General features: G+C 33.8%; 1 protein-coding gene across 17 annotated transcripts in view; it reads left to right on the top strand.

The window, feature by feature from the left end:
• Nucleotides 1-23880, top strand: part of HDX (highly divergent homeobox) — a 288121-nt gene that overhangs the window by 19006 nt on the left and 245235 nt on the right. For 9 of the 17 annotated variants that reach the window (XM_085008833.1, XM_085008834.1, XM_085008832.1 and 6 more), the window contains 2 exons: nucleotides 7957-8103; nucleotides 13039-14157. In XM_085008833.1, coding sequence (XP_084864959.1) covers nucleotides 7957-8103; nucleotides 13039-14157 — 1266 coding nt within the window. Of the gene's footprint in view, nucleotides 1-7956; nucleotides 8104-13038; nucleotides 15729-17548; nucleotides 17738-23880 lie in introns of those variants that run through there. The other 8 variants (XM_085008836.1, XM_085008835.1, XM_085008839.1 and 5 more) reach the window with 4 other exon arrangements.

The raw sequence follows: 23880 nt of genomic DNA, 5'->3' as shown, positions 1-23880 counted from the left end.
TCTATGGTTCCATATAAATTTTTGGATTGTTTGTTCTAGTTCTGTGAAAAATGTCATGGGTAATTTGATCGGAATTCTATTGAATCTGTAGATTGCTTTGGGTAGTATGGCCATTTTAACAATATTAATCCTGTCAATCCAGAAGCATGGGATATCTTTCCATTTATTTGAATCTTCTTTAATTTCCTTGACTAATGTTTTATAATTCTCAGGATATAAGTCTTTTGTCTCCTTAGTCAGGTTTATTCCTAGGTGTTTAATTTTTCGGGGTGCAATTTTAAAAGATATTGTATTTTTATATACACAAGGGAATACTACTCAGCCACAAATAAGAACAAAATAATGCCATTTGCAGCAACATGGATGGAACTAGAGACTCTCATACTAAGTGATGTAAGTCAGAAAGAGAAAGACAAATACCAAATGATATCACTTATATCTGGAATCTAATATATGGCATAAATGAACCTATCTACAGAAAAGAAACAAACTCATGGACATGGATAACAGACTTGTGTTTGCCAGGGGGGAGGAGGAGGGAGTGGGATGGACTGGGAGTTTGGGGTTAGTACATGCAAACTATTGCATTTGGAGTAGATAAGCAATGAGATCCTGATGTATAGCACAGGGAACTATATCTAGTCACTTGTGATGGAACATGATGGAGGATAATGTGAGCAAAACAATGTGTATATATGCATATGTATATATATATATATATATATATACACACATATATATAAAACTGGCTCATTTTGCTGTACATCAGAAATTGACAAAACATTGTAAATCAACTATAATGAAAAAAATCTTTAAAAAAGACATCAAAATTTAAAAAATAAGAAGAAATAGATAATCTGAATAAGACAGAACTACAATGCAGAGCTTAAAACTTTCCAACAAAGAAAATCCCATGCTCAAATGTCTTCATTGATTATTTCTAACAAAGATTTAATTAAAAAATAATAATTCTATGTAGACTCTTCCAGACATATAAGTAGAAGGAATATTTCTTAACTTATTACACCTTACCAAACCAAATACAAGAAAAGGAAATCATAGACAAATAGCTTTCATGAATGGAGACCCAACAATTTTCAACAAAATATTTAGAAAACAAATAAATATGTAAAAAGAACAATATATCACTGCTAAGTGGGGTTTATTCCAGGAACAGAAGGCTGGTTCAACATGTGAAAATCAATCAGCATAATTTATCATATCAAAGGTTAAAAGAACAAAATCTGTACAATTATTTCAATAGATGCAGGAAAAAACATTTAACAAAAGTCATTGTTCATTATAAAAAAATCTGTTCATTATAAAGATGATAATAATAGTAATAATAATAATAACTCTGTTCATTATAAAGATGATAATAATAGTAATAATAATAAATAATAACTCTCAGTTTAATAGAAATAAAAGGAAACTTCCTTAACCAGGTAAAAAATATGAAAAACCTACAGCTGATATAACATTTAATGGTGAAAGATTGAATGGTTTTCCTCTAAAATTGAGAACAAGGAAAGAATGTCCACTCTCACAGAACTTATTAAAACATTATAGGGGATTTCCCATTGTGGCTCAGTGGTTAATGAACCCGACTAGCATCCATGAGGACACAGGTTCGATCCCTGGCCTTGCTCAGTGGGTTAAGGATCCAGCTTTGCCATGGGCTATGGTGTAGTTCGCAGACCTAGCTCAGATCCTGAGTTGCTGTGGCTGTGGTTGTGGCCAGCGGCTACAGCTCCGATTTGACCCCTAGCCTGGGAACCTCCATGTGCTGTGGGTGTGGCCCTAAAAAGAGAAAAAAAATAACCAAAACATTATGCTCTAGTTCCTAGCCAGTGCAATAAAAATATAAAAGGCAAACATTGGGAAAGAAGAAATAAGGGTTTCTCTCTGGATGACATAATTGTTTAGGGAATACCAAGCAATCAACCAAAAAGTTCCTAGAACCAGTAAGTGAATTGAGCAAAGTCAGTATCCCCAAATCAACTATATGTTGATATACCAACAGTGAGCAATTGGAAAAGTTTTTAATTCCGGTTCTGTTGAGGTATGGTTCACAAATGAAAATTGTTTATGTTTAACGGGTATAATTTGATGGTTTAATATACATATATATTATGAAATGATTAGTACAATCAAGGTATATAATATGTCCATCACCTCATACTCCTTTTTTTTTTTTTTTTTGGTGTAGTAAGAACACTTAAGATCTCTCTTAGCAAATTTCAAATATACATTACATTTTTTTTTTTGCTTATTTTTTAGGGCCACACTGCAGCATATGGAAGTTCCCAAGCCACAGGTCTAATTGGAGCTGCAGCTGCTGGCCTATGCCACAGCCAAAGCACTGCCAAATCTGAGCCGTCTATGACCTATACCACAGCTCATAGCAACTCTGGATTCTTAACCCAATGAGTGAGGCCAGGAATTGAACCTGCATCCTCATGGATACTAGTCGGGGCTCATTACTGCTGAGCCGCAACGGGAAATTCCTACATTATTTTTAATTATAGTAACCATAACTTAAAAATTATTTTTTACAATAGCAGCTGCCCCAGCACAAACAAAACAAAACAAAACAAAACAAAACCATACACACACGCAAGAAATACACAAGTATAAATTTAATAGACTATGTATTGAATCTGTATGCTAAAAACTCTGAGGAAATAAACCAAACAAAATCTAAATAATTAGAGAGAGCTATATCATAATCATGAATTTGGAGATATATGAATTGTCCCTAAGCTGATGTATAGATTCATTCCAATCCCGGCAGGATTTTTGGTCGGTACCAGCAAACAGATTCTAAAATTCATATAAGAATGTAAAGGATGTAGAATAGCTAAGTTGATTTTCAAAAGTACAACAGTGTCAGAAGACACATATCTCCTGATTCAAGACTCATTATTAACCTACAGTAGTTAAGACAGTGTGGTTTTGATGAGAGCATTGAGACATAGATCAATGGAACAGAAACATGTCCAGATACAGAGGCATACATTTGTGGTCAACTGATTTTTAACAAAGATGAAAAAGAAAGTCAATGAAAAGTTTTTTCCATTAATGATACTGGAACAATTGAATATCCATATGCAAAAAAAAACCTCCACAAAACTTTGACCCATTCTTCACACCTCTACAAAAATCAACTGCAAATGGATTTTAAACCTAAATGTAAAATGCAAAAATATGAAGCTACTAAAAGAAAACATAGGAAAAATTTTCCGTGACCTTGTACTAGACCAAGATTTCTTATATACGGCACTATAAGCACAATTCATTAAACTAAGGAGTAATGATAAATTGAGCTCAAGCAAAATTAAAAACTTTTCTGTAAAATACACTGTTACTAAAATTTTAAAAATAAGCCACAAATGAGAAGATATTTAAGAATCATATTTATGTTAAAGGACTTGCATCCAGAATATGTAATGAACTCTAAAAGTTCAATAATAAATAATCCAATATAAAAATTTGCAAAATATTTGGACATTTCTATAGAGAAAATATATGAGTGACAAGTATATTAAAAGCTGTCCAATGTAATTGGTCACTAGGGAAATACAAAGCTATAAAATTTGGTTGTGATGATTTTTGTACAACTATAGATGTAATAAAATTCATTGAGTAATTAAAAAAAGGAAAAAATAGAAAGTTAGAAGAGGTATTTCTATGAGAAGAAGAATGTATATATATATATGACTGGGTCACTTTGCCGTACAGCAGAAATGGACAGGACATTGTGAATCAACTCTGCATTAATAAGAAAAAATGTCAAAGTATCAATAAATTAATAATTATCTAAAAAAGAAGAAAAAATTATCATCATAATATACTTTTACAGAACTATTACAATGACTATTTTTAAAAAAATCTTGTCATAATCAATTCTGTTGAGGAAGTGAAAGAACCGAAACTTTTGTAGAATATTGACGAGAAAGCAAATTTATAGAGCCAGTTTTGAAACTGGCTATTTAGCAGTTTCTTATAAAGCTAATCATGCATTTACCATATGACCCAGCAATCCTACTCCTAGGTGTTTACTCAAGAGAAATGGAAACTTATTTTCAGACATAAACCTGTGCACAAATGTTTTTATCAGTTTTGTTCATAGTAGCCAAGAAATTAAAACAGCCTACATGTCCTTCAATAGATGAATGGATAAACTGTGATATGTTCTTACAATGGAATGCTACTCTGGGATAAATAGGAGAAAACTTCTGATGCGGACAATATCAAATACATTATACAAAATGAAAGAAGCTAGGCTCAGAAGAAATACATACTGTATGATTCCATTTATACAGGATTCTATAAAAGTCAAAATAATAGGAACAGAATAATGATTGTCAGAGGTGGGCAGCTGGAGAGACTGAAGCAGTGTAAGGGGTTCTTTAGAGTGGTTCCATATCTTAAATGTAATGGTGGTTTCATGACTATACTATATATGTTTTTTAACTCCTAAAACTGTGCATTAAAATGGTGATTTTTTACTGTATGTGAATTAAAAAGTGAATAATAATATTGGATAAAAAGGATAATGTTAATAGAGATATGTTGGCTAAGATAAAAGTATTCAAGAGCTTATATTCACCTAAGGTCATCTCTTTGTAATCAAACAAAAAGTCAATGGCTTACTCAAAATTCAAATTTTTAGTGTTGGAAATAATATATTCTATTTGACTTGGTGATGATTTTATGGACTCATTCCATTTTTAAAATCATTTTTTGCAAGAGTGAATACTTATGAGTAAAATTTTTGGTACTTTTCAATTTGTTTAACCAGTTAAGACATTATTAGGGTGTTATTAGAGCTAGTTTTAAGTATAGTATCAGATATATAACAATAGTGTTGTATAGGAATTTATCTGAAATATTCCAATGTGAAAATATTAGCCTTAGCTATCTGGAACTCCTAAGGAGGCAGTTATTCCTCAAGCAGTATTTTTCTAGTACTTCCAAAGCAATACATCTAAAATATTTACTCATTGCTCTACTTCTTCAAATAGAACATATTGAACATAATTTAATCTTTTCCCAATGACGCAGGGTCTTCATTAAAACACCAAATGCTAATGCTGAGAGCAACCCAAGCAATCCCATATCTGAATAATGTAAATAAATTGAAGGGCCTAGTTATCTTTAAAAATATAAATATGTTACAACTATAACAAGATTTAAGATTTAAGAAGAATGAGTTAACATATCCTACATTATTTGTAACAACCCAAACTGGTTAATAAAACAAGTCATATAATCCAGAATTTTACAGACTAGGAAATGGATGCTCATAGAAATTAGTGATTTACCCAGTAGTCTCCTGTAGAGCTGAGAAAGACACAGGTCGTCTTATTCCTATGGGATGGTATGTACTGAATGGATGGTACAATGCAAAGAATATTATACTAGGAGATCATGAGGTAAAGCTAAATGACTTGCTATTTCAATATTTAATCTCCTAATTCAGTTACCTCTTCCATCCCAAACTAGTGGACCTCAATTTCCATGAATCCAATGTATTGTCATTTTATCTTGCACATAATTAATGACACAACTTCTAGAATGAAAGTTTTTACAGCTCTTTCTCTGATTTTTGTGCAAATGATTAAGAGCTTTGGCTGTGCAGTCATTCAGTAACTTGCCACTTTATAACTAGAATAGGTGGAGATAATGGCAAGTTATCTTGCTTATAAGGGTTTATCTAGTTGTTATGGTAAAGAATGGACTTCCTATCATTTGAAAGAAAAAGAGATCTTTTGACCCAAGTGGCATTCTTGCTGCTGCTACTGAGTTTAAGGGAAATACTAAAAGGGTCACAGCCTTATATATTGTCAGATTTGTTGACTCCAGAAATCTGCTTAGTGCTTGTCATCTATAGTTGGCTCTTAGTATCAGTGGGTAAGGATCTGCTGTGCTTTCTAAGATTCATATCATACTTTGGTAACAGTTGTAGCTAGCCAATAGGAAAGCATTCCTACATTATTAGGGCAAGTATAGTGTGATATACTTGGGGATCAGCCATATCTTGCACAGTAGAATTTTTGTGGTAGTTAACAGCCCTACGGAGAAGAATAAGAGCCATTACCTGGATTATGCATTAGTGAACTGAAATTTACCACCTTCCTCAGATCTCATTCCAAAGTACCTTGCTTCTTAATCCACACCAGATGAGGTATTCCATGTATTTGAGCCCCATCTTCTGGTTCCTCTCCTGACTGTAGCTGAACCGGTAGGAAAAGGAACCCCAAATTGCTGTGAAAGCTGGCAGTTATGATATCAATATTGTTTTGATGAATATCATCCCTACCCTCTGGCCCAAACATCTTTGGTCAGGTTGCAGATAGAGGTCTATATTTCCACATTGATGTACTTAAACAAGATCCCTTTATAAAGTGGAGCAATTTATTTCTGAGTGTTCCTGCCCTCTTGCACATGTGATTTTTCTCTCATCAAATCTCTTAACATTATCTAGGAATATATTCATATTGGAAAGAAAAAAGTTGTGTAGATTGCACTGGATGGCTCTATATGACTGTCTTTAATTTCTTTATGATACTTATTTATTGTTCAAAATATTCAAAACATAGAAATTATTTTTTATTTTCATGTCAGTGTACTTGGTTGTTTCCATACCTAATATACTAGAATGATTTCTGTTTGGTTTGGCTTATTGTTTTGTTGTTGCTATTTTCCTAATTTTGAAGAGATTTATTCCTTGGAAAGGGTTTTCTTTCCATCAAATTTTAGGAATAACAGTTTCAGTGTGACAGCTTTTAGGAGGAACTTGAAATTGACTTAATCAATTATGTGTTCTTTATAAAATGCACTGCTAGAATTCATCTCTTTTATGAAAAGATTTTGACTTGCCTTTTATTTGTGAGATTCACAGGTTGTTTTCCCTTAATATTACACATCTTGCCAATTGGCAGGAAGAATAATGTGTTTTTAAAAAATTTCTCTTGTATTGTCTGATATTGTCAGTTAAAAGTACATTGTTTTTACATGGTTTGTTTTTAGTAAAATGTACTGGATTTTTAATTTTATGTTTTACAGTTATTAATAATTATTATTTTGGTTAATATTGACTAGAGCAAATATATTTTCACAGTCACTAAATCTTCCAGTTTATTTTTAAGCTTTAAGAGAGGTTTTGATTTGATATATAAAATGAACTCCTTTATCCCAGAAAAATAAAAAATAAATAAATAAAAGCACCCTTTTTGTTCCAGAGTGCAACTTCTGGCTGTAAGACATATGCCAGATGCCTTGCTTGATAAAGAACAGTCAGTATCCCTGTTGACAATTGACCGCATATGGCTACCACCATACCACAATCTCTGGTTTACTAGCCATAAGTATTTATTTCGGTGAAAGAACCTTTTTTCCCCATACATTGACACTAACCAGATAAGGACTTTCCTCTTTTTGTCTTTAAAGTTAGTACTTTTTCTGAACAAATTCAGTAAGTGTTCACATTATGCATAATTTTTTTTTTTGTATTTTTGCCATTTTCTTGGGCCACTCCCGTGGCATATGGAGGTTCCCAGGCTAGGGGTCTAATTGGAGCTGTAGCCGCTGGCCTACACCACAGCCACAGCAACGCGGGATCCGAGCCACGTCTGTAACCTACACCACAGCTCACGGCAACGCCGGATCCTTAACCCACTGAGCAAGGGCAGGGATCGAACCCGCAACCTCATGGTTCCTAGTCGGATTCGTTAGCCACTGCGCCACGACGGGAACTCCACATTATGCATAATTTTCAGTGACAACCTGTCTCCCTTTAGCACACAAATTATTGCCCGTTACTGGGATTATTTCACTTAAAAAAATCTTGCAGCTTGAAAGCATTGAAATTGTATAAAAAAAACAAACATGCAAATTCTATACATACCCAATTTTTACTCAAATTTTCAGAATATCTTCTTTTATTTTTAGATGAATCTGCGTTCTGTATTTACTGTAGAACAACAAAGGATTTTACAGCGTTATTATGAAAATGGAATGACAAATCAAAGTAAAAATTGCTTTCAGCTCATATTACAGTGTGCACAGGAGACTAAGCTGGACTTCAGTGTAGTCAGGGTAAGTATTGAGGTCTCTTGAATTTATAGCTTTTTAATACAAGTGATAATTGCTTAATGTGAGAAAAGCTATCAGGGCATGAAGTCTCTAAATTTATTAACACCTATAAAATTACTATTTTTAATAAAGAGTTAATCATTTATTATGTATGTGTTTCTATAAATACCTTGAAAGGAGTAAAACTTTTGCATTTTAAACATATCTTTAAAAAAATCCCAGTCCTTTTAACTAATGGGTACCTTTAGGATCAGTTGTTGATCTTATGCTTTCTTTAAACCTAGGATTAATCTAGATAAAACCCTCCAAATTGATATCAGTAAAACAGGCATTTACCAAGGGACTAAAAATAATTTCTTGTTGTGTTTTAATTTTTTCATCAGACATTTATGACTTTAGTAATTTTTTTTTTTGCTTTTTAGGAAAACCTAACATGTTTGTGAATACCTCCTCCTCCTTCTAAGTAAAATGTGTGCATTTTAATGAGTTAGCAAGTAAAGGACAAGAAATCCCCAGGAGGAAAATTTCCTTTCTCACAACCATAGTTACTCAAATGTAAAAACCAGAGCTGCTACACATTTGGAAACTAGAAGGTAATAGAGAGGAGGCAGGAGATAAACTTAACAGAACTATCACAGATTGTATTGAGTACATGGATCCTTTCATGATTGTCTGAAAATGCTACAAATCCTCCTGGCATGAAACTTTAGGGATTCAAAGATTAGCAACTCTCCCATCCCTTTCATTCATTAAGCTAATTTGGTAAGAGAAAGGACTTCTGTTTATTTTTCTGTTTGAGGAAATTTCAAAGACCATGATGATAAAAATCTCTTGATAAGGCTGAAGGATATATTCACCTTCAAATAGGGAATTATGCCATCAGTTCTAGGTGGGGGGAATATCCAGGATATCTGTTTCTTGTTTGCTGAGATCAACCTTCATACTTGGATTTGTGTAAGAACTGGAAATATCTCTTATTGAAAGCTCTAAATTCCTTATTTGAAATACTTTAGTAAACTTCAGAGAAGAAATTTTAACTGCCTTATAAAAATGAGTTTAAAATGTGTAATATTTCAAGTTGATAAGATTTCCATAAGTACAAACGTCTTTTTTTCTACATTAATTTCTTTCTCTTTTAAACTTTTATTTTACCATTATTTTAAATGAAGTCTTCTTAGGCAGCTGCTTTGTGGACTGTGACCTTTCATATTTCCAATTTGATACTGTAATCTTTCCCCTAATAACTTATTTGATTGTACTAAATTTGGAGAGTGTTGAAATACAAAGGTTTATATTTATCCTCCAAATGGTATAAAATCTGTAACAAATAATGTAAATGAAAGAAATTCCTAAAACATAAGCTTTATGACTTAAATGTTGTATAAGTTATAAGGGATTGTGTAAAACAGATTAATTCTCTTTGTTCTAGTAGAATATAAGTTCTACAGAAATTCGGTCCTCTTAATCTAAATTTCAACACAATTTTGGTGGCTTTTCCAGCCAGAGGAGAAGGGGGTTATTTATAGACTCATTAGTCCACAACCTTCCTTGTCCCCAATATTTTGATAGGTCTATATTTTCTACTTGAAAGATATCTTCCTTTATTATTTTGTATAGTAGTTATAGTGTTTTTTTCTCCAAAGAACTTCAACCCTACTGTACTTGATCCCAATGTAAAAAGAACTTAAAAGGTTAAAACATTCACATAGAAAAATATCAAGGTAAAGGAACAGGAAAATAAAGAAGAAGGTATAGAAAAAGGAAATCAAATTTGGATACATTGAATTTCTAAGAAAAAAACTGAAAAGGAATTGTATGGACCCAAAAATTGCCAAGGATTGGCGACCCGAATTTTTTGCCTTTCTTTTTTTTCTATGTAATATCATTTTATTAGGTCCAAATCCTAAATTCTTATAATATCAGTTTTGATTAACCCACTTATTTCTCTCTCATCAAGGAAACATTTGGAATAAAAATCATTTATCTCCTATAAGCACTGATAAATTTTGAATTCCATAGTGGAATGACTTAGCAAAATTTAATTCAGTTTTGGGGAACTTTTAGGCAATGAATTTTCCTGATTTTCAATATTTTAATGTAAAATATTTAACTGTATACTTTCCTACTTTACTTCAATAGAGATGATTGAAAATAATTGGATATTTACTTTTTGATTCAGAGTTTTACTATGGAAATCAATTATTGTACTGTGCTATAAAATAATAATGCTCACAACATGGTAAGGTATGTGGGATGGTTTTTCCTTTACTAGAGAACCCCCCCCCCATTTAATGATTTCTCATATTGAATCTCATATATTTTTTCTTTCTTCTTTTTAGTGAGTAACATTTAATGAACATCCTTTGGTTTGGTGCTATCAAGGTGCTTCCAACAACAATCTCTATTACCAACACCCCTCCTATTTTGTTGTTTCTAATTTATTATAGATTAGGATACCAGACTTGGTCAAGTAGTGTGTAAAATAAGAGAAAGTATGTTTTAAGATCAAAGTGTTGTCCTTTCAGTAAAGTACATGGATCTTGTGACATCTATATTGGCTGCCTTCTGAACAAGGCTGTGTTCTGAACATTGGCTGTTAAGATAATTGAGTTTCATATTCATGTGCTATTCTACTGCATTTTACTTTTTCATGGGTACATGGTATAAATATCTAGTAAACTATATAAGTATGAATGTAAAACTATAAAGGTAAGCCATACATTTGCAATGCACTAAGATCAATCTTAAAATTCCTGTGTTAAGATAGGTGTTATGATGAGAGTATGGTAGGTTGTTTTCTCAGAAATCTTGTCCAGAGCTGACCTCCAGATGTTTTAGCTCTTGAGTCCATGTTTTACCAGTTCACTATCCTTTCCCATTGACATTTTTAAAATGTAAAAAATTATGACCAAATACGTCATATTTCCTATGTGTACATATTTTTCTTATTTGAAAAGCCATAACATAGTAACTTATTTTGATATGTGTAAATCAAAATACACATATTTTGATTTTTTTTGAACCATAATTTGAAATTATATCTATCCCCCAGTATTTCTCTTTGAAACCTTTTAGTTTTTATCCTATGCCTCCTTCTCTTGTAATATTTATATTTATTTGTCCCTCTGCTTGTAATTCTCACGCCTGCTTTTAGTAAAACAAAATAAGAGTGAGTTTTAAATTCCACAGTCCCAAGTGAAGCAAAATGGAGATAAACATCACAGTTTCTGGAACACTTTCTTTATTAGATAAGTACTAATTATAAAAGCAAAATGACCAACAGAGATGGCCAACTCCATTTCAGGAGTTTCACACCGTAGAGGAAGGAGAATGTGCTTTGAAATTAGGTTAGGTTGATTTTGATTCCTTGCTCTGCCACTAGCTGGCAGGATATCCTTCCACAAACTACTTAATATTTCTGAACCTCAGTTTCTTCATTTATACTATTAGAAAAATAATACCAGATGAGCTAATATATATATATATATATATATAAACACATAATTGGGATTCAACACGTTATTTTTATTTATAGTATTTACGACATTAATGTTGTATATAGTATAAATATACATTGAAAATTTGATAATTTATGTGGTCTTCAAAAGCAAATTTCACAAAATTAACCAAATACACCCTGCACCGTGTTTGTGCAAGGCTAGTTTATTTAATGTTTTCTCTTATTTATTTTTTCAAATTCTTGATAGATTAATGTGTTTTGGTAGCTTATAATGTGGTATACATTTTGAAATAATTATAAAGTTTACTAATCTTTTTATGGAACATAATATTCTTATTGCATATTTTAAGAATCATGATTCAGTGTAATAATACTAAGATTATTATAATAAATTACTTATATAAAAGTACGTATTTTGTAATCAAACCCTAACTACCAACCATGGATACTGTTTTTATTAATTCTTTTGCTTTGAAAGTAACACATATTCTCCATATAAAATTTGGTGAGAAGAGCATGAAGAAGAAAATAACTACCATAAATTAATGACAAACTGAGAAAAATATTTGCAACTTGTGACAAAGTGTTGCTATTTCCAGTAGAAAATTGCTCTTATAAATAAATAAAAAACCCCAAATACCCAAATATAAAAATTAGTAGATGTAATGGGTAAGCAACTCTCTCAAAGTAATAGAGTAACTATAGAAACTCAAATCACAACAGCAATTATATACCTTTTCTTAATTCCTGGTCTAGTAGAGACTACAAAAAGATAATACAAAGTGTTGGTGAAGGTATAGGGAAACCAAGAAACTCCTATACACTGAGGGTACTTTGAAAATATCAAAAAGCCTAATAACTTTCCTTATATGATAATATTTTAATAGGCCAATAGGACAAAGATGCATACACAATGATGTGTATTGCAATAAGGTTTATAATAGAGACTATTTCTAAAAGAATCTAAATATCTAGCAATATTGTTATATTCATGGAACAGAAATTGTTAAGATTACTAGTGTATATTTGTTTAACAATACTTTTGAACCTTTTCCAATATCCATAAACATCTTACTTTTAGTATGCTTCTAATTTTTCACTATTATAAATAAATATATGATGAACATCTTTACATATAAGCTTTGTATAAATCTAGGATTACTTTTAGGATAAATTTCCAGAAGGATATAAATTTCAAGGGATATAAACATTTTTAGGGTTCTTGCTAGAGGTTAATTGGATGGGTTTTGAGGAGGAGACAAACAATACAATTCTCCTATGAATATTCCTAGATATTTATTAAGTGCCAGTCTCTGATCATCTCTGATCTTATACTTTTACTTTTTCTTTTATTGTATCTTTTTTTTTAAGTTTGTATAGGCCTTGATTTTATGACAAATGGGAATATAATGTATCACACAAAATTGTTTTTTCTTGTTAACAACTTCTCTATAATATCATTTGTTTTATTGTTTCAGACGTGGGTTGGCAATAAGAGAAGAAAAATGAGTAGTAAGAATTCTGAATCAGGAGCAGCAACAACAGGAACTGTTTCTGGTGCTTCTTTGGTAGCTCCAGATGTTACAGTCAGAAATATGGTTAATGTTGCTCCACCCTCAAGCCAACAGTCTTCTTGGACATCTCCCAATAATGACGTCATTGTAACTGGTATATACAGTCCAGCCAGTTCGTCAAGCAGACAAGGGACAGCCAAACATACAAGTACACAAATTACAGAAGCACATAAAATCCCTATTCAGAAAACAGCCAGTAAAAATGATACTGAGTTTCAGTTGCACATTCCTGTTCAAAGACAAGTAGCACACTGTAAAAATGCCTCTCTGCTCTTAGGTGAAAAAACAATTATTTTGTCAAGACAGACAAGTGTGCTAAATGCTGGAAACTCTGTATACAATCATACAAAGAAAAACTATGGAAGCTCTTCAATGCAAGCCTCTGAGATAACGGTACCTCAAAAGCCATCTGTGTGCCACCGACCTTGCAAAATTGAACCAGTTGGAATTCCAAGATCATATAAGCCTGAACACATGGGTTTAGCATCACATAACTTGTGTGGGCAAAAGCCACCTATTAGAGACCCTTACTGCAGAACACAAAACTTGGAAATCCGTGAAGTATTTTCATTGGCAGTTAGTGATTATCCTCAGAGAATTCTGGGAGGAAGTGCCCCACAAAAACCTCCTAGTTCAACAGAAGGAACTTGTTTGTCCATTGCAATGGAAACTGGAGATGCTGATGATGAGTATGCCAGAGAGGAAGAGTTGGCATTGATGGGAGCACAGATACCAAGCTACTCAAGATTTTATGAAAGTGGCAGTTCCATTCGAGCTGAGCACCAAAGTACAGCTTTGCCCGGACCAGGAAGAAATATGCCAAATTCACAAATGGTGACTATTAGAGACTTGTCAGACAATGTACTGTATCAAAATAAAGAATACCGTTCGACACCACAGACCTCATTACATTCAGCATCTACTACAACGTACAGTAATACAAACCCATCACGGAGTAATTTTTCTTCACATTTTGCATCATCAAATCAATTGAGATTATCACAAAACCAAAACAATTACCAGGTAATGTGTAAATTTATTTTTAAAGGTTTTTTAAAAGTTTGGTATAAAAATTGTGTGGGTCCAATTGGACTTGAGACTTGGGTCACCCAACTTATATTTTGAAGTAATTTAATATTTTTTGCTTTAAAGTGGTGGTTTGGGGACAACTCTTTAAAGAATCTTGTGCTTTCTTTGTCATGTTTAAAAATGATGAGTGGTTTTTTTCATAGAATATGATAATTTTTATAACATGGCCACTTTCTCCTGACATTTAAAATAAATTTGTTAAGGAAATAGTAGCCTTATGGGAAATGTCATTTCCCATCACTAACATAGGACTAAATTGGCTAGAGTCATCCTTTTGAACATAGATTATTCTCGTAATGATTTTGATTTGCACTTTGGGAAGATGTCACTAGATGAGTGGTGCTTTCCCTGGGTACCTAGCCAGACAAGTCAGTCATTTCTCTAGGTGACAATGGTTGAGAAAGCCTGCAGTAACTCAGCCAAATGCTTTTTCTAAAATTAAATGCTTTATTAAAACATTAAGTGCAACATTAATCAAATTTCCGTTTAAAAAATGTTTCTAGGGAAGAGACATAGAGTAAGAATTAAAACAGGAGTCCCCATGTGGTGCAGATTCAGTCCCTGGCCAGGGAACTTCCATATGCTGTGGGTGTGGCCAGTGGAAAAAAAGAAGTAAAACAATTTTAGACATGTGCAAAAAAAGGGGCATTATTTATTGTTTCATGTATTCATTTGTTTAAATATGCATCAAATAGTCTCAACAGTGAAGTATAAACCTACCACAGAATGTATCCTAAAGTCATACATCTTCTGTCTGAAAAATTTGCTTCAGAGAATTTGAATAGCAGGGCATGAATGTTTGCTGTTTCCTTGCTACTAGCTAGACCCTTTAATTTGTTCACCACAGTATTTTTTTAAATCTGTCTTTAAAATGCTTCCAGGCTATTCTCAACATATATAAGGAACTGTCTTCTCTAGACTTCCTTTATCTTATAGCTCTCTGCTACAAAATGAAAAGCATTAACAGAGTATAGGGAAATATCCCTCTGGCACCTCCCTCTAAGAGAAGAATATTCCATCATCATCTTTACTAGTTATTTCTTATTAGGACCTTTTCATTTTTCTGTATTTGCTTTTTCCTAAAGCATACTTAAAATAACAATGAACCATACTTTTAAAATCCTCCCTGATGTCCCCTTTCATTCACCTCTTTTGTACTTCTTTGGCCCTTCGGTGTTGTTCCTAATAATAGTAATGATAATAACATTTACCATTTGTTGAGGGTCTTGCATGTACTAGACACCATCAGTAAATTTATATACCTGATCTCATTTAATTTTCATGGCAATCTGGTCATACAGGCATTTTATGCATATTTTAATATCATATCTAAAATCATACAGCCAGTATGTGAAAGGACCAGGATTTCAACTCAGAAATATATGTGTGGTTTTTTTTCTGCTTTACTAAACAGCCTAAACATTTCAAATTTAATAGAATATTTGTAGGCTTGAGAACACAGAGGGTTTTTTTTGTTTGTTTGTTTGTTTGCCTTTTCTAGGGCTGCACCCACAGCATATGGAGGTTCCCAGGCTAGGGGTCCAATCAGAGCTGTAGCCGCCAGCCTACGCCAGAGGCGCAGCAACGTGGGATCCAAGCCGCGTCTGCGACCTACACTGCAGCTCATGGCAACACTAGATCCTTAACCCCCTGAGCAAGGCCAGGGATCGAACCTGCAACTTCATGGTTCCTAGTCAGGTTTGTTAACCACTGAGGCATGACAGGAACTCCCAGAGTTTAATTTTTTAATTTTTCATAAACTGACTTCTCCCTAAAGGATAATTTAACCTATAATTTTACCTTTTTATGGTCTATCTCTTTTCCTGACAGAACTTATAAAGAAATTAAATTTGTTTTATATAAAGAGCCTTTTAAATGGAATAAAATTTAGCAACATTTTTTGGAACCGTGATCTCTTTAAAGAAAGACAACCCAACTTAACAATTTAGAGCATGGGCTTAGAGCCATACAGACATGGAGTCAAATCTAGGTCAGCCACTTTAAACCTGTGTGACCTCAAGCAAATGTTCATAACCTCTCTGTGTAATAGCTTTCTCATCGGTATAATGCACGTAGTAACACCTACTTCACAGGAATGCTGTACATGAAGTGGTACAATCTCTGCAAGGTTCCTTGTACATTTCCTGGCACATAAACTCTCTTGTACTCACGAGATCATATTTGGAAAGTTAATGAAACTTTGCTAGTCCAGGTCTTCTTTACTTCCATTTCAAGTAAAATATTGCATACCCCACAATCAGCACAGGGTGGTTGAGGAAGAAATAGCTAAAGTGCTGGAAAGAAGACTCACCATAGTCTATATATTATTAAATCTCACCATAGTCTATATATTATTAAAAGCCCATATATTCATGTTATATTATACCAGATCGCTTCCAACTTTATTTGAGTCAGTATGGTGAAGAATCTTTGCATAGAACCTTTGGGGCATCAATTTGCCTAACCTTTCTTTTAATTAATAGAGACTTTAGAAAAACAGGCAGCCTGAAACGTGTAGTCCATGAAGGTTAATGCCTCCATCCATTCAGGCTTCTATTACAAAAATATCATATATGGGGTGACTTAAACCCATCACACATTTATTTATCATAATTCTGAAGTCTGGGAATCCCAAAATCAAGGTGTTGGCCAATTCGGTGTCTGTCGAGTGCCCACTTCCCAATTTATAAATGGCTAGCTTCTGAATCTTCATGTGCCACAAGTGGCAAGGGAGCTCTCTGGGGTCTCTTTTGTAAGGACACTAATCCCATTCATGAGGGCTTCAGTCTCTTGACCTAGTCACCTCCCCCAAAGTCCTACCTCCAAATATCATTACATTGAGGATTAGGTTTCAACATATGAATTCAGCTGGGAAATAAACATTCAGCCCATGGTATTTATCCTCCAAGATTTTGATGAAACTCTATTACCAAGCTGTATTGTTGTTAGAGACTTAGAAGGATAAAACTTATGACTATCTTGTCAACTTTATAGCTATGAAACTATAAGCAAGGAAGGAATTATCTTTAGTTTCTGACCCTGGGACTATATAACAGAGATATCTGCTGCCTTTCTGCTATACCAGGAATCTTCAAGCCAAGGTGCTCTTCCTAGAATATAGTCCAGTTCTAAGCTGTATAGGTGACTGAATACAAATTGAGGAAATTCATGAGGATGCTAAAAAGTTGAAATTCTCTGTTTTAGAGCCATGTTGGAATACCCTATTAAGAGTTGAAGTGGTAGTGGAGTTCCCATCATGGCACAGTGGTTAATGAATCCGACTAGGAACCATGAGGTTGTGGGTTCGATCCCTGGCCTTGCTCAGTGGGTTAAGGATCTGGCGTTGCCATAAGCTGTGGTGTAGGTCACAGATGTGGCTCGGATCCTGTGTTGCTGTGGCTCTGGTGTAGGCTGATGGCTCCAGCTCTGATTAGACCCCTAGCCTGGAAATCTCCACATGCCGCAGGAGTGGCCCCAGAAAAGGCAAAAAAAGACAAAAAAAAAAAAAAAAAAAGAGTTGAAGTGGTAGTAAGGGAACTGTCAGGAAGTAGCTATCCCAGGATACTATAGCACAGTTCTATTTCAAAAAATTTACAGGCCAACCTGACTCCTTTGAGGCTAGGTTGCCACCATATTGGTCTCTGAAGTGCCATTCACTTTTCATACTATCTCTGTCAGTCCACTTATTTATCTTGAGTGCTGTGTTGATTACATATTAATAATTGATGTTCATCTATGTGAAGATGTTGGGGCATTTTTGAAGACAAGTGCTATAAGTTCAGGATTTTTTTGGACTTATTGTTGCTTAATTTTTAATTGAATTCCTTGAGCTCCCTGGTGGCTCGGTGGGTTAAGGATCCTGCATTGTCACTGCTGTGACTCAGGTGGCTGCTGTGATGCATGGGTTTAATCTCTGGCCTGGGAACTTTTTAATGCTTGAGGCACAGTCAATAATGATAATGATAATAATAATTATAATAATAATAATTATTATTATTATTAACTGTATTACCAAGTCTCATGAACTTCATAAGAACTTAGAAGTTAACCGAAGTAGAGCACTTTGAACTTCCCTTATTTATTTGTTGTCCTTTTTTTTTGTCTTTTCAGGGCCATACCTATGGCATATGGAGGCTCCCAGGCTAAGCATCAAATTGGAGCTGCAGTCACTGGCCTATGCCACAGCGACACCAGATCTGAGCCATGTCTGCTACCTGCACCACAGCTCATGGAAATGCCAGGTCCTTAACCCATTGAGTGAGGCCAGGGAACCTGTGTCCTCATGGATTCTAGTCAGATTCATTTCCACTGAGCCACAAAGGGAATTCCCTGAACTTCCTTCTAAAAGTGCTAATGTATTCTCACCAGTGAAAGTGCTTTGGTAGTGCCTCCCAAATTTACTCAGTATTTTTGGACTTCACTGCATTTTTTAAGTAAGCATGGAAATTTGATAGTTGTAAAAATTTTAATCATCATGACATTCTAAACCAATACAAATCATATTTTGACCTGAGGAAAGTGAGGGCCAGTAAGATTGAATGACTTTGCTAAAATAACTCTCAGGCAAATACTAACCTTTAAAAAGTAACAATAATAGATATAGTTAGCATGGATAATTTTTAAATGACTTTATTGAGATGTAATTCACATAATATAGAGGTCATACATTAAAAGTATAAAATTAAGTAGTTTTTAATATATTCATAGAGCTGTTCAAGCAGCACTACAATCTAATTTTAGAGTATTTGGTTACTTCAGAAATAAAATACATACTCATCACACACAAAATCCCACATCCTAGAACTAGACAACCATTAATCTTTCTCTCTATATGGATGTACCTGTTCTGAATACTATTATAAATGGTTTAGTACAGTATTATCGCTTTTTGCGACTGGCTTCTTTAATTTAGTATAATGTTTGCAAAGTCCATGTTGTAGTATGTATCAGCACTTAATTCTTTTAGATTGCAATATGATATTTCATTTGGTACATATAGCATAAGTTGTTTATCCATTCATTAGTTGATTTGGGTTGTTTATATACTGTCTATTATGAATAATGCTGCTATGAACATTTGTAAGCAAATTTCTGTGTCTGGAAATATGTTTTCCTATCTCTTTGGTATTTATCAGGGGGAATTTCTATGGCTCAACCACTGCGAATATGACTGTGATGGAGAAAAGGAGAGGGGCTTGTAACAACCAACAGATCTTGGCAGACTACATTCATACTTGCACTACCCTGAGAGTAATCCCAACCAACAACTTTGCTCATTTGCAGAACCAAGTTGGGGGTTAATTCTGACCAGGAAACATCGTGAGGTACAGATCTGCCTAAGTTAGATCCAAAAAGGAGGGGTTTTGCTGGCCCATCTGCTGTGGAGAGTGTCTTCTAGTCCCATCTGACCAGAAAATCTGGGACAACTCCTAAAGATATGGGCCTCAGTAGCACTTGAGCAAAGAGGTAGGCAGACAGAACCAATAGTTTGAAGAACAACATTAGTGGCCCTGTTAAATCACGGAACTTGAAGTATGGGTTGGTTTGAGTTAAAACAACAAATAAAGAGCCTTTCTGACTTTGGAGGTAGTTCTTTTACTCAGCCTATGCCAGGAAAATAACTCATAGCACCACCCATTTCTGTGTATAGCCTTTATTCCAATTGAAGAGGGAACATATCCAGAGCATATGAGAAGGTGTATGGCCCATCCAAAAGCCTTGCTTACAGTGGAACTTAAGTAAAGAGCACAATCCATGGCTTTCTCCATCTGCAGAATAAAATCTGGAACCTTCTATGGCCACAGAATTCAGAACATTATCTTGCCTGATTTGGGTCCTCAAACAGAGTGATATGCAAGTCATGAGGCCTGTTCTGCTTCCCTGACAAGGCAGGGAGTCAAATTCATAGTCATGCCTACTCTGGATTATAATTCCCAGTCCTGAGCACCTGGTTAGCCTGAAGAATCCAAGCAACTGCAGAGCCATAACTTTACATGGGCAGGAAACCAAGCCAGCAGTTCTATCCAACTATTCTGAGCTAGTGGCACACACCCCCATTCCTGTTCTCAAAGCTCTTTAATACTGGCATTGCCCCAAAATAGACCATGATAAAAGGCCTACTTGCCCAAGAACATTACCAGCAGACATGACCAAAATTCCAGCCTGAGTTGATGCATGAAGAACTATCTCTGCCAAAGAGAACCTGTAAAGTCTGAGAGGAAAGTTACTCAAATGCAGATACCAACTTAAGTAATCAAGAATCCCTAAAAAAATTGGGTAAGTGTGACATCAAAAAATAAAAGAATATAGCTTCAATAACTGACCCTAAATAATTAAAGACCTATGAACTCTCAGAAATAATTCAGAATGATTATCTTAAGGAAGTTTAGTGAACTGTAAGAAAACACAGAGACAAAAACTGAATGACATAAGGGAAGCAATGTATAAACAAAATAATTTCAATAAGGAAATGACAACCATCCATAAAACCAAAGAGAAATCCTAGAGTTGAAAAATAAATAACTGAACTGGAAAATTCAGTAGAGGTTTAAAAAGTAAATTTGAACACGTGGAAGAAATATTCAAAGACCAGGAGGACAGGATAATGGAAATTACCCAGTCTTAGGAGCAAAAATAAAAAAGAATGAAAAAGGGTGAACAAAGCTCATGAGAATTATGGGACATGATGAAAAGTCAATTATTTTCCTTATGAGAGTTCCAGAAGAAGAAGAGAAAGAGAAAGGGAAAGAAAGTATATTTAAAGCAATAATGGCTAAAAGTGTCCTGAGCCTGATGAGAGAAAAGGACATCCAGATCCAAACAAATAGGTTGAACCTAAATAGGGCCACAGTGACAGACATTATGATTCAATTCACAAAAGTCAAAAACAAAGAGAATTTTAGAGCAGCAAAGGAAAGAGAGTAGTTATATATACATTTATATATAATGATTTTAATTTTTTCCATTATAGCTGGTTTACAGTGTTCTGTCAATTTTCTACTGTACAGCATCGTGACCCAGCTACACATCATGTATATTCTTTTTTCTCACATTATCATGCTCCTTCATAAGTGACTAGATATAGCTCCCAGTGCTACACAGCAGGATCTCATTGCTAATCCATTCCAAAGGCAGTAGTCTGCATCTGTCAACCCCAAGCTCCCAATCCATCCCACTCCCTCCCCTTCCCCCTTGGCAACCACAAGTCTATTCTCCAAGTCCATGATTTTCTTTTCTGTGGAAAGTTTCATTTGTGCCATATATTAGATATATTTTTAAAAAAACACCCATACAACTATTGGTGGATTTTAGAGCAGAAAGTTTTCAGGCCAGGAGAGCATGGAGTAACATATTCAAAATATTGAAATATGTCAGCCAAGAATACCATACCCAGCAAAGCTGTCCTTCAGAAATGAAGGAGGGATAAAGCCTTTTCTAAAGAACCAGAAGCCATTGAAGTTCATTACCACCACATCTGCCTTACAAGAAATGCTAAATAGAGTTCTTTGAGTGGAAGTGAAAGATATTAATTAATAACAACATACAAACATAGAATGGTAGCATAAATCTCACTGGTAATGTTAAATAAATAGTTATAGTCTGCAATGTGGTAATAGTGGTGCATAATTTACTTTCAACTCTAGTTTAAAAGTTAAAAAACAGCAAAAGTAAGCATAACCACAATAATATGTAATTAATTACACAATATTTTTAAAACATGTAAATTGTAACAGCAATATAAAATGTAAAGGGACAGAGAATTGAAAGTGTAAAATTAAGGAATTCCATTGGAGTTCAGTTGATATCAGCTTAAAATAGGATATTATAAGTTTAATATATTTTACGTAAATCTCATGTTAAGCACAAGGGAAAATCCACAGGAATTACACAAAGAACATGAAAAAGAGTTCAAAGCATGCTGACAACAAAATGACCAAAACATAAAAAAATTCCCTGCAAGATATAAAACAGAGAACAATGGATCTACAAATTATTCAGGAAAGAAAACTTTTTAAAATGGCAATAGTAACTACCTACCTATTAATAACTACTTTAACTGTAACAGTAAAATTCTTCAACTAAAAGACATGTAATGGCTAGATGAATTGAAGAACAAGATCCAATGATATGCTGCCTACAAGAGACTAACTTTAGTCTTAAAAACACACATTGATTGACAGTGATGGGACAGAAACAGACATTTCAAACAAATGGTCATTAAAAGAAAGCAAGGGTAGCAATGCTTAATATCAACAAAATAGACTTTAAAGTGTAAATGGTAAAAGGAGACAAAGAAGTTCATGTAATGATAAAGAGGTCAATCCATCAAGAAGATATAACAGTTGTAAATATATTTGACCCTAACATTTAAGCAACTAAATATATACATCAAAAACTAACAGAACTAAAGGAGAAATAAATAGTAATGTGATGATATTAGGGAGTTTATACCCCACTCTCAACAATGGATATAGCATCCAGAGAAAGAAACAATTAGGTAACAGTGCACATGAACAAAACTATACCAAATAAACCTAGCAGACATTTATAGAACATTCTATCTAGAAACAGCAGAATAGAAATTCTTCTCAAACACACATAGAACATTTTCTAGGATAGACCATATGTTAGGCCAGAAAACAAGTCTTAGCACATTCAAGAAGATTTAAATCATACCAAGTATCTTCCCCGACCACAATGACATGAAGTTAGAAATCACAGACAAGGAGAAAATTGGAAAATTTAAGAACAAAATGAAATTAAACAACTCTTTCCTAAATAGCCAAAGAATCAAAGAAGTAATTAAAAGGGAAATAAAAAGTTTCTTAAGACAAACTGAAATGGAAACACAACATACTAACTCTTGCGGGTTTCAGCAAAAGCAGTTCTAAGAGGAAATTTCATAGTGATAAATGTTTATATATTAAGAAGCAAGAAATATTGCAAATCAGGCATTTTCTATGCCTCAAGGAACTAGAAAAACAAACTGAGCCAAAAGGTAGCAGATAGGAGGAACTAATGAAGATAAGATTAGAAATGAATGAAATAGACAATAGGAAATATTAACAAAATTTTAAAAATTGTTCTTTGAAGTGAAAAATAAAGTTTAGAAACATTTAGCTAGATTACACAAGGATGAAAAAGAGAGGACCCTGAAAAACAAAATTATAAGTGAAAAAGGATACATTACTATTGACATGACAGAAATGCAAAGAATCGTAAGAGGCTACTATGAACAACTGTAAGTGCACAAACTGGACAACCTGGAAGAGATGGAAAAAATTCTTATAAACATGCAACTTGCTGAAACTTCATCAGGAAGAAAGAGAAATCTGAAAAGACCAATTACTATTAAAATGATTGAATCAGTAATCAAAAATCTCACAATGAATAAAAGCCCAGGACTATTTGTTTTCTCCAGTGAGTTTTACCTAACATTGAAAGAAGCATTAACTCCAATCCATGTCAACCTCTTCCAAAAATTCATAGAGTAGGGAACACTCTCAAACACATTTTATGAAGCCTGTGTTGTCCTGTTAGTAAAACCAGGAAAGGGCACTGCTAGAAAACTTCAGGCCAATATCCCTGATGAATATAGATGCAAAAATTGTCAATTAAATACTAGAAGCTGAAATTGGCAATATAATAAAAAATATC

This window comes from Sus scrofa, chromosome X (assembly GCF_054392235.1).
Source record: "Sus scrofa isolate SSC_HxYL_T2T_F1_AM1 chromosome X, Sscrofa_HxYL_maternal_Yorkshire_Landrace_v2.0, whole genome shotgun sequence".
Classification (NCBI taxonomy): domain Eukaryota; kingdom Metazoa; phylum Chordata; class Mammalia; order Artiodactyla; family Suidae; genus Sus; species Sus scrofa.
The sequence above is the reverse complement of the archived record's forward strand: the minus strand, read 5'-3'. Positions and strand labels throughout refer to the sequence as shown.